This window comes from Vidua chalybeata, chromosome 3 (assembly GCF_026979565.1).
Source record: "Vidua chalybeata isolate OUT-0048 chromosome 3, bVidCha1 merged haplotype, whole genome shotgun sequence".
Classification (NCBI taxonomy): domain Eukaryota; kingdom Metazoa; phylum Chordata; class Aves; order Passeriformes; family Viduidae; genus Vidua; species Vidua chalybeata.
The window spans coordinates 46,224,957-46,237,463 of record NC_071532.1 but is presented as its reverse complement, the minus strand read 5'-3'; the positions used below and the strand labels follow the sequence as shown (position 1 = coordinate 46,237,463).

Genomic DNA, 12,507 nt, shown 5'->3' with positions numbered 1-12,507 from the left:
GCACTCACTGTGCTCTACTAAAATTGTTTTGTCAGGGTAAAAATTGAAAATTAAAACATTCTCTAAGAGGGAGGACCCCAAATATAATTATATAACAAAAATTCCCCAATAATTTCCAAGCAATTTAAAATAGAAGATAAATCTTTCCTTTACTACCAGATGTGATCTTCCCAAAGCTTCAGACATTAATAACTTCTCTGAATTTTCCTGCTATTTCAATATCCTATCCATACAGAAACCAGCCTGTGCCTCTACCACTTATTCAGGAAAATTTGGAAACCAGGCCAGTGACTGATATCTTTAACCATTAAAATCAATGATCATACATATTTTAATTTACTTTCTCAGTTTTCATTCCCTTGCATTGCTTGTTTGCAGCTGAACCTCCATTTTCCTCCCCCGGACCCTGCCTTTTTTTTAATGGGAATCTAGGAAGTTCCTTCTATTTTCCTTTCTCTGCCTTTTCTTTCTTTACAGTCTCTAGTCTCTTTCCCTTATTTTAATAGCCATCATTCTCTGTTGACTGCAGATCTTGGCTATATCCTAATAAAGTCAACAGAAAGGTTTTCCCTGGAATTTCAAACGTGTTTCCATATTGGTCTTTCTTTCCACTTCTTTTTCTTCTTGATGCCTAGCTGGCTGATATAAACAAACATTTTCAGAACAACTTGTCCTCAGCTGACTAAACTGGTAAATAACAGATAAATATAGTTTCAGTTGGGAACAGCTTTCTGGCAAAGGATGGAGAACAGCACTAAAGAAGAATTTTTCTCACCTTGAGTCATGGGACCTGGTTGGTTAAATTAAAACCATTTACTTAACCTGCATGTAGAACATGCAAACAGCAGAAATGTCCTTTACTTTTACTGATACTTTGTGCTGCCTACAGTACCCTTGTTGTGAAACACAAATAGACCAGTTTTCTTTCTTTTTTTGAATTCAAAGCAGCACAAACCTAATTTATATATTTAAGCAAAGGCCCAGGCTTTTTTTTTCAGTCTATTTTTTTTTTTTTTTTTTTTTTTTTTTTTTACCCACCACCTAGAAAGCTCTGTCATAAGCTTCAAGCTTCAGTATGTAATGATAGAATCATAAATTCCTTGGTGTCCTAAGGCTGGCTACCTCCCATCATAACTCAATCTTGCTGCTACACATTACTGTCTTCTTATCAAAGTGCACTTCACTGAGCATACAAAAGGGATGTTGCTATGTTTGTTAAGATGATAATTTGCATATTTGCTATGAAGCATACAGAGGACTTTTATATATATTTTTATATGTGTTTATTCATACAGAGGGGCTAGAAATATAGATATTACAGTGCTTTTGATATATAGACAGAAAATAAAAAAACAATTCATAATAGTAAATCATTGTATTTTGAAATTTATTGTAATAAATTATAGCAATAGTTCACACAACCCAGCTATTATCTCAGATTGTCTCTCTGCAGAATCACAAAAACAATCTGAGTCATCCTGACTTGATTCATGTTCAGTTCCTTTCTGGGAAGACTTTCCTCACCATCAGGCCACCTGGTAGCATTTTTTTTTCTGTGAAAGCTCAAATTCTGTACAACAGTCCCACAGCCTATGGTGGTTCTGCAGCATGAATCATGGAAAATATGCATCCCTGCTTGTTTGCAGCTGGTTATTTTTGCTGTGGTCCATGTGGAAGGAGAACTATGCATTTTTTTTCCTCCATGATATGTGTCTTTTTAGCACTCTGATGGGAATGAATTAATAGAGACTTACCAAACGTATCGAAAGATGCTCAGCACTTCAAAGAGGGAAAAGAAGTGGAGTTGACATGCAGAGACAACGTTGAGTATCAACCATTTTCAGAAAGAAAGTGAATTTGTCTTCATGAATAAAGCAAGGCACAAGAGAGTTGTTTCCCTTTTTCTCCCAGGGTCCTTTTCATGGCCTGTCACTAAATTCTTGTGAAACTTCTATTTGTATTTCCTGTGGCTTTCATTTCATGTACATATGTTATATGAATTGTTACATGCAAAATATATATTTTTAATTAGTTCATGGAGCTGATTAATTAATAACTTGCTGCTCTTACCTGAAAAGCAGGATAGGAACACAGAAAATTACTTGCACTTGCTACCCTTCCTTACATTATTTGAGAGAGACCTCTCTGAGCTTGAAAATGCAGCACAGTAACTTTATACAATATCTTAGACATAAAGTGAATAATAATGTGTGACTTCAGGGAAATTAATGTATGCAGAGTACCAATGACACTGGCTAATATTTCTGCAGTTGAACAGTTCAGCAGTGAGCAGCCTTGCTTCTGACAGTGTCCTGAAAAATTATGGTACAAATTTTACTATTAGTAATAGAAGCATAAAATCATCACTGAAAACATGACAATGATTATGAAGATTACTGGATTCCTCCAAAATGAGGACTGAAGGAGCTTTAGAAGCAAAAAATTGAAGTGTTTGGTCATTTGAAGTTATATGACTGAGCAATTGTCATTTATCTGGGGGACAAAAGTGAAGTCAGGTGCAGAGAAACAAGTTGTAGGGGCTGCATGAGCTGTGGGGAGAACACCTCACCAGGGGTCAATGGGCTTAAACTGGATTTGCTGGTTCATGTCCAGGGCATTAGCTGGATGTCAACTCCAGGCACAAAACTGGTTGGGAACTAATGCAACCCCTGGGAATATGCATTTTTGGCATGAGTCCTGATTTCCTCTGTACATGTGTTGAGCTCTGAAGTACAATGTTTGCTTCAGGCACTCTTAAAGATTGCTCTGAGACCAACCAAAAGGCTGGAAAGCATCTTCAGATAGAAGTGGTAGGTGTGCAGTCATTTAAGCATGCCAAGAAAAAGTTTAAGGATTTTGGTTGTAGATGGTAAGTATTTACTTCAGGAGTAATGCTCTTCCAATTTAGCAAGAAAAGATATAAAAAGATCTGGTATCTGGAGCTGGACAAATGCACAGGATGAAAAAGCTACACATTTCACCAGGGAAATACTTAGCTACTGGTGTGGATTGCAAGAGGTTATTGTGGCTTTTCTACCATTAGCAATTTTTAAATCGAGAATAGATGTTGCTGGGTTTTTTTTTTAATCTAAAAGATTTACTCAAGTTTAAACTGGATCAAATTCAAGGATGTTCTGTCTCCTAAATTATGTACTTAGGTGACCACAGAGTGACTCCTGGTTTTATAATGTGAAAATCCTATTTCTCTGACAAATAGGGCTGGAGGAGCTTTCACTGTAATTGATGACTTGGATTCATGGATGCACGCTGTTTACTGGGGTCAGCACCCACCTTTCTTCCTTCTGAATCAGCTCACCACTGACTGTCCAGGCTGCAGAACTGCACTAAGCAGACCTGTCCTGTCTAGCCCAGGGATGCTCTTTTTTCACTTATTTCTCTCCTCCCAGGCTGGAACCCCACATTCCTTTTTCCGAGGAGCCAGGAGCCACCTTGAACCGGGGAACTTCTGTAGCGCTTTGAGAGTAACCATTCACAAAGACCTTACAGCTCTGAACTACAGCACGCACAAAGAACACTTTTTTTCTAATAACTACAAAATGCTGCAATAAGCTTTGCTCCAATGAAACCTCTATTAGTGGTAGTGGAGCTTGGTATGTTAGTGACCAAGGATTTGACTATCAAATAATTGCAATTATATGTTCTTTCCAGAACAACTTGCACTATTTAAGAAGAAAAACAAACTCCAAGCAAGCTGGTCTGAGGTTTTGAAATATTCAGATGCAGAGCTCCAAGCTTTAGCCATTGGGGTACAGTGCAAAGTGCTGCTAAGCAGGCAATAGGATTTATTGCAGTGGCTGAACTTACAAATACAGAAAGTTCACAGAAAAGCCTGCTCTTGTGAACTTTCAACCAGCATTTGCAAACTAAGAACCCATAGATTACTTATATAATAAATGGATACATATCTGTCCAAATGTTTAATAAAGATACTATGTGAGAAGTATGTAACAAGTCATTTTCCTCTGCAGTAACAATATATTTTTTTATTGTATATAGGACAGTCACAATAGCAGTTTAAATCTTCTGAAGTTTCTGTGTTCAGAAGATGATATTTTGACAACAATTATACCCAAAATACAGGTATTAGAATGGGAATTTTCAGGTCAGATGAGACTAAAATTTGGTAATGACTGAATTCTCTTTAACTGTTATTGATATATATGCACCATTTAAACAAGACCTTGATACTAAAAAGTAAACTGAACGGTACAATATGATCCAGTAAAACCTGTTTTTATAAGTGCTCTTTGTACCCTGGAAGACATGGGGATGGTGCTACTATTGATTTTCAGAGGCCAGATCACCTGTTTCTGGTTACTTTGGCTAATGGAGTGTGCTTGGCCTGGAAGGGAGAGCACTGTTTGGCCACAGTTGCCATGCACCCTTACAACTGCCTTCTCCCCACGCGTGCTCTCTCTGGCTCCCCTGCAAAGCACCAATCAAGTGCACATGAGTTACATCTACACCAGCACAGTAACGATGATTTTCATTTCCCCATTGCTCCCAGAGTCATGAACACGATCTCCAGCCCCAGGCAGACGCTTATTGCTCTATTTCCAGCACGGCTGGCTCCAGGTCTGGAAGTCTAGTAAGAGAGTTGAAAGTATTGTTTCTTCCACATGCACTCATGTTCCAGTTGCAACTCAAATATATTAAAGCAGTTTTGTCTCTCAAAATGTATCTTCACATATCTGTGTTCCAGATTTATGCTGTTGCCAATTCACTTTACATTTTGCATTATACCAAATGCCTACTTTAACTGTGGGTATTTGGGGTCGACAAGAACAGGAGGGAAGTGAGGAGAGGGAAGAGATTAAAATGACTTGTGGGTGTATTAGTAGGATTTCTAAACTTGGGTTTAAGTCTACTGAATCTTTGGCAACACAATTTCCATCTCAGAACTGGAGTGGTGGGTGCCTATCAGGACTGGGTAGCTCCCAGGTTGGGGCCCCATTCTCTCCCACTGGCACTAACGACACCTGGAGCATAAGGTCTGCTGTTCTGTAAGCACGAGTCTGCTCTCTCACCTTGTTTGCATCTTTTCACTAAAGCACACACAGAGAAAGTGCTTCTTTTGAGTCTACCTACTTCATCCTCAGAGGATGCAAAGATATCTGTTCTTCTTGCAGCCAAAAGACTCTCAAAGCCTTGCAGTTTTGGAAGAGGTAAGTGATGGAGGAGATGGATCTGCAAAGGTAAGGGAGACCATTCCTCAGAGCTAGAAATTACAGCACAACTCTTTTTAAGTTCCCAAGCTCCAACTTTATGGATTACAGTAGAGAACCTCTGCCACACTAAATGCTGCTTTACTGCTGCTATCTGTATCAGACAAGGAGATTCTACAGTACTTCCAAGATACCACTTGCCAAAGATACCATTTCATAGGATACCACTCTATAGTATGCTATTAGAATAACAGAAGGTGAAGCCAGGTGATGAAAAACACATTTGTCAAGAGTTTGGTGTGAAAGACATCCATCCCTGAGCTGTCACGTGCTGTAGTATCTGTTTTACATTCCTACACAGGGTTTAGTAACAGTGAGAGGAAGTGGTCAATCCTTTCAAATTTGAGAGAGCTGTGCTGGCACTGATTTCTGTGGCTGCAGTCATGTGTCAAGAGATTATTTGTGCTGGCACAGTGTGTTCAATACATGTCTACATTCTTGATACTTGAATCTCAAAAACTTCACTAGAAGAGATGCCAGTAAACTGTTATTTCCTCTAAGTACCAGTTCTCTGTAGATATAATCACAGTAACAGCCATCACATTTGTGCTAACACTGGCCAGCAAGGATTGAAATCTTGGCCCTGTTGAAATCTTTGGTGAAGATTTGGCTGAGAAGTGTAAATAGGTTTCCACCTTTAAAAAAAAAAAAAAAAAAAAAAAAAAGTATGGAAGGAAAAAATAGAGGTCTGTATAATAACAGTAAAATGTTCTTGATTTTCAGCATCCTGGATATCAATGTTCTTACTCTATAAAAAGTTCAAATTTGTTTGTGCTCCAAGGAACCCCCCCAAAACAAAAGTTCATTCCTCATTTTCATATCTACCTCCAAAACAAAATTCCTGTCAAGACTGTGTCTTAACAGCAGAACTATAGCCCAGCTAGATACCAGACAGCCCAATGAGGGTTGATGGGGCAAGTCATATGCCATCTGAATTTCTTCTGGTGAACGAAGCAATTTTGTTCATGTTGTTAAAAGCTGATGATGTCCCAGAGGGTATCCAGCCTTCAGACAGAAAGTTTCATCTTTGCAAATGTGATCTAACAGGTGCCCTGTGCTAATCAAAACAAGTTTGTTCCTTGGTTTTAATTGATTTTGGAAGCCAGCTCTGTAAAACAAAAACCTGTGGCACCAAATATCTAAACCATGAAAAACACTGTGAAGCATCAGGTCCTCGACCTGATAGCCACAGGAAAGTCCAGACTAAATGTTGCCAAAAGTTGAGTTGAACATGCCTCATCTTTTTGATGACCTTAGGAATTACTATTAGCATGTTACACACGGATTCAAAAATGCTGCCAAAAATTAAAGGTTAAGTGAGGTTTTTCCATTCTAGGCTCTTTACCTATTTCCCTTTATAATTATCTTTTATTTATTCATGATGCTGATTTATTTTAGTTGCCCATTGCTGATTCGCTCAAAAACGTGAGCAGCATGAGCAACAGCAGATGGCAGCACCAAGCTGCTGCATCGGGGCTGTCAGCACAGACAAGGGGAAAACACGAACTGAGATGAACAAAAGTTTCGGAGTATTTGCTGTCAGATCTTCTTTTCTCCCATTCCTTTGGATTTAATTTGTTTTCTTCCGGTTTTTCTACTCACTGTTGGAAAAATAATCAGGAAAAGAACAGCAGATGAGGAAAGTTGCTATGTCAGGTTGTCCTGTATTGATTTAGTAGAAGATGGTAAGACCTGATGTGGCCTGCTGAATAGATGACATGAGGTTATGGCCTAGCCTACCAGCACTTCACGTCCTATTAAACACTCCACAGGGGCAACATCTGGAGGGTTAAACAGCTGCTGGGTAATGCAATTTTAAATACCACTTCATCAAAGTAATAGACTCCACAGGACCCTCTTGAGATCTGTACACTGATGTGTTCCAGGCTTTGTGTGCTGCAGCCCTTTTGTGTAACATATTAAGGAGACCCTGATAGCTCCCTCTTTAGCAGAGTGATAGAACCAAGGTTTGCAAATTCATCCATGGAACAACGCCTTGCTGAGCATGGGATCAAATATATGGCCTTTGTGGGTTTTCTCTTTTTTTTTTTTCCTTCCTCAAAGCTTGATATTTGGTGTACCCAAAATTACTGTAAGCTAAAGAAAAGATTTAAGAAGAATAGATTTACTCTTGAGTCTATTTTAACAGCAATATATGAGCTTCCAAAGGAGATCTCATCAATGCTTTCTGTTCTCCAGGATAGTTACAGAGGAGTGAGCAAATTTCTCTGTGCTCAATATAACCAGCCAAGCTTTCAATTTGAATAACAAAAGGATTCCTCACGCCCTTACCAGACGTGGCTCCTCTCCTGCATTCTTCAAATATAATCCCTAGCTCCAGCAACACAAATCATGATGGAAATGTGGTCTCCAATTTGGTTGACCATGGAGGCTGGTGCCACCATCTAGCTGTGAATCAACACACCTGACAGTAGAATGACATGCAACTTTCCAAAATAACTCCTTCCATTTTTTCATAGCTGCTAAGGAACAATTAGGAGAAGTTCCATTAAATAATTAATTAATCACTTCTGTCACATTGAATAATTAATCACTTTGAGACACAACAGCCCAATAACTTTTTATATTGCCTGCTAAGGCAACTTTTGCTTTCTGATTCTGCATCCAATGAAACCCTTAGCAAACACAGATCCCTGCTCCTGGGCAGGCAGAATTTGATAGCTATCACTGATTGAACTTTGTCACTACCAGGAGCATATGGAAGGACACTTGGTAGCTCCTTTCCAGGGAGAAAAGCATAGGGTAAAACTTGCAGCCAGCGTGAGCCAGCATCCTTTGGCCAAAGTCAATGGAAAGTCTTAAGTTCTTTCTGAGTGAGTACCCGCCCTTGTGTTGTCCTTACTTGGGCATCCTTCTCTCTGCTATACTGCAATCATTTCAGATTAAAGGGCAGAGGAAAAATCCTCAATTACCTGCCATAGTTTTGGTTGAGATATTCTGGGTAATTTTCTTTGTGATGCCTTTTAAAGAGGAATGTAGTCATAGAGGAGCAGGAGGAGTTATGAACCTTGCAATAGCTACCACTGCCATTTTGCTTTTGTTATTGGGTACTTATAAACTTTGGGATGTTAGGGAAAGACCAGAGAAATGGCTTGTTTTATCTCTTTCTCTACTGAGCTATACAAAACAATCTTCAGCTACCATGTCAACAGAGGCACAGCCCTGAATTGTCTCTGAAGTGTGTGCTGTAGCCTCACTTTGACATCCTCCATGCCATTCCTGCACAAAGTATTTATATCAGGCAGTACTACCCACAGGCGATTCTATTAGGTAACTATTCTTTGGAAATTGTAACATTTTTTAATGCACATATATGAAGGATGCCCTCCTCTCACTAAATTAGCTTGTGGTCTATGCTTTAGAAACAGAATCTATTAAGAATGCAGGCATATGAGCTACTCTAATTTACTTACAGAAATTATTTTCCCTTACTCATTACTGCTGAGGACACCACGGCTGCCCTCCATCTGTGGAGAGGTCTTCATAAGAAAATGGGGAGCAGTAGGGAAACAGCATGGATTCTCCAAAGAATGCATTAGTTTATTTATTTATTTCAAATGTCTTTCATGTCTCGGCTTTGTGCATCTTTTCCAAGAAGCAAATGCTTCACAGATGGAAAGAAGCAATTTTCAGTTGTAAAAATTCTAAACAGCTCAGGTGAAATGAAAAACAGAGCTTCCTGGACACATGCCAGCTTTTTTTTTTCTTTTTTTTTTTTTTTTTTTTTTTGCCCCAGCCTCACTTTGACAGTAAAAATATTCACCCACCTCCAGACTTTATAGCATGAGAAATGCCCTTCCTGGGGTCTAATCCATGCCTGTGGTATCACTGCAGATCGATCAGAAAGGAAGGCTCCTATTTCCACACAGACTTTACACATCTGCTCTGATTTTCTGCAGGGTGGATCCTCAGTAACCCTGCTGCAAAAATTGAGTCTTATATAATCCAAGTTTATACTGGCATAGCTCCTCTTCTGCTACATTGTTGTCAGGAAGAGGTCTAATTTGTCCACTGATACTCTGTTTTCTATAACTTCATTACATTAGGTAATGAAATTAAGGTAAAAGATCATAGTCAATTAGTGAGAAAGAGTAATGAGCTTATTTTTTTATTCCTCCTGCTGATAAAACCTTCAAGGATTTATGGCAGATCAAATTAGCAGGAGCTTTAGTAGATACCCTCATAACCTTTGGATACCACACACTGCCTATGAGGCAGTTAAATCTACTGCACACTCCCCCTGGGGAGCTTAATTCATCCTCCAGGACATCCGCCTTGGAGCCAGACACCTACACAACCATGGCCTCCCATGTGGAGACTGAAGCACAGCAGTGGACAAAACAGTCTGCCTAGTACTGCTGGTGGCCATGAGTGTGGAGCTGGAGCAATCCCCACATGGGGCAGGCAAATGCAATGAGCAGAACAAGCCGAGGGCACAAGAGCAGCTTCTGGGTGCTGAGGGGGTGGGTCCAGTTTTCCCTGGGCTCTAAATTGTTTGGGACTCTCAGGATCAGAGACTAAGAAAAGTAGAGAAGGTGGCCTGTAATTGTTAGCTGCTGCCACATCTTGGGGAACGCAGGTCTGACACACTAATGTTGAAAACTCAGTCACTGGCGCCCTTTGGATATTGCAGTGGATTTTACAATGCACATTTGACAAACATGTCGTGCGAGGGCCTACAGGAAGAGAGTGAAACACTCAGCAGTGTGTGCTGAATCAGGGTCTGAGTGTGTAATCCAAGTTTTTTGCTATAAAGTCTAGGACATTCCCTTAAAAATGTTGAGTTGTGCAGGAAATGTCTGGTTAATTGTGTAACTGTTTGCAAGATGCACAAACTCCTCAGGCTCTGACTCCTAAGTCTTATGACAATAATGCATTTTCTTCCAGACATGTTCAGTTGCATATCTGATACACATACTGCTCAGCCAAAATGACTTGTTAGTGATTTATTTGGAATATCCAGCCTTTACCATATGACATCACCTCCTCAACTTGATGAAAAAAAGGTTTAGACTGAATTCTTCTTATTAAAAATAATGGGGCAATGGTTTCTTGATGCCAATATTTACTGATATCAAAGAAAAATATTGTCTTGGTTATTTGTCTTAATTTAGCCCAAGCAGTACACAAAGCACAGTGTACAAAACCAATATGTTCCTTCTTCTAAACCAGATCATCACTTACTAATTGCTATATGATTTTAATGAAAACAGAGGCATGATTCAGTTACGCTTCATAAAAATTATCTCACTATATTTGTTTCTTTTCTTACCCTGATTGATAGAAAGGCCATGTAAAATTACTTTCTCTATCTGCCTTCACACAGATCCTCAGAAAGATTGCTTTTAAACTGTCCATTTATATAAAATACAGGAGAATGAGACCCAGATCCTTTGCTAAGTTATGTAAGAAACAGTTACATTATGTATAGGTAAGTGTATATATACAGGTAGTAAAATATGTACTCTGTGTGTGTGTGTGCATGTGTGTGCCCACACATATCTAACTAATTTTTATACTTCAATTTAAGCTTATGGATCTCAATGGTATTTGAACATTCCTAAAATTCAGGTGTTGGATTGGAATACATTTTACACAGGCCATTCAATGTATCTAAAGCCAATATAAAATCCAACCTAGCAGTGGGGCAAGTTCATGTGAGAACTGATATGCTCAGAGAGAATCCTTTGCTTATGACCATGGACCCAGAGGCAGACAGCCTTACCTTCCTGTGCCTTTTGCTCTGTTTAGAAACTCACATGGAATCCCAAGTGTTGCAAGCTCAGATAAAACATCAGAGAAAAATAATTTCAAGCAAGGACTGACATGTGAATAGCTAGAAGATCTTGTAAGAACTAGTCTGCTTCCAGCACAGAAAAAGAAGGCTTGAGCCCAGATTTTTTACTGAGGGCTCTAGGACACATTTGATGATTAATGAAACTGCCCCTTCTCTGTTACCTTTCCATTACTTAAGAAACCTTTATCAGAAGTTACAAATGCATTTTTCTCAGATCTTTCTACCACAGCACCACTCATTTATAGGCATTCAGCAGATCTTTGCTTCCACCTACATTGGGAAATTTCTCCTCCTGCCTCCTCTTGAGCAGTTCTCATTCCAGGCTCCTGCACCAAGGGGGACTTGGTGCAATGGCAACCATGTTCTGTCAGTGGTGAGCACATCAAAACTCATGAATTGGTGACTCCTGAAATTCAGTGACAATAAACAAGCCCAAATCCTGCCACACACATGCAAAACTAACTTTTAGCCATAGCTCACACACTGCTACTTTGGGGAAGGAGGAGGGAGGATTTCTGCCTGCTTGCCACTAGATGGAATGAAGCCGAAACTGTAGATTTTATTAGTCTTGCGATGGAAACATGTCCTTTCCCTATATAGGTTTGTGGTTTTTGTTGTTTGGGTTTTTTTCTTAAATAAGTCTTTAAGTTGAGAACGAAGCCTGTCTGGTTCTGGAGTGAGAGAGCCCTGTTAATGTTAGTGCAGTTCTCCGATTTGTAACTTGGGTTCACGCAAAGGATTGATGACATATGGACTTTCTATGCTGTACACAGGAGAAGTCAAATTCTTCAAATTACTTTCCTTTCTTTGTCTTCCAGCACCCAATTCAGATGAGTAAATAATGAGTTTTAACTATGGAGAGAATCCTTGTGCTGTGACTACACAGCCACACAGGTTCTATCTTCAGGCTTCTAAGGCAGATCATTAATACCCAGTGGTGCTGACAACCTTCAAAGAGTTTAAGCAATAGCCCATCTTTCCTTTTTGTTTTTCACTCTGTTAGCCCACCTTTTGCAGTTGTCCTTGTGTGCATCTAAACTCCTGTGCTCTGCTCAGTTAATTACATACATAATACTTTACATAATACATGGGGAAATCACAAGATATTTCTTCTTGGCATGCAGTATATTATCAGTCACTGTTTTCATAGCACAGCTGGTACTCCCCTATGTGCTCAGCATTGCTCTACTCCATCTAGGGGAGCTTGGTTATTGCTTTAAATGGCTGGTGACAATAAGGTAATAGCTACGGCTTCTCAAAATCTAGTACACACTTGATGTGTACTTTGAAAAGTGCAGTGCAGTTTGAATGGTGAGCATACCTACATAAAGTTCATTACACTGTTGTTTTTTTAAATTATAACAAATCTGCATATGCCTGAAACAGTTGAAATCCCCGAAAGTCCAAGGGTATTTTAGGAACTATTTTGCTTAGTGAATAGAA

The 12,507-nt window shown here is 39.3% G+C and overlaps 1 protein-coding gene across 1 annotated transcript in view; it reads left to right on the top strand.

Annotated features, from left to right (window-relative positions):
* RGS7 (regulator of G protein signaling 7) overlaps positions 1–4,651 on the top strand; it is a 237,837-nt gene extending 233,186 nt beyond the window's left edge. Inside the window, exon 17 of the mRNA XM_053937363.1 lies at positions 3,408–4,651. Coding sequence (XP_053793338.1) covers positions 3,408–3,569 — 162 coding nt within the window. The 3' untranslated portion in view covers positions 3,570–4,651. The remainder of the gene's footprint in view (positions 1–3,407) is intronic.
* Positions 4,652–12,507: the final 7,856 nt, after the last annotated feature.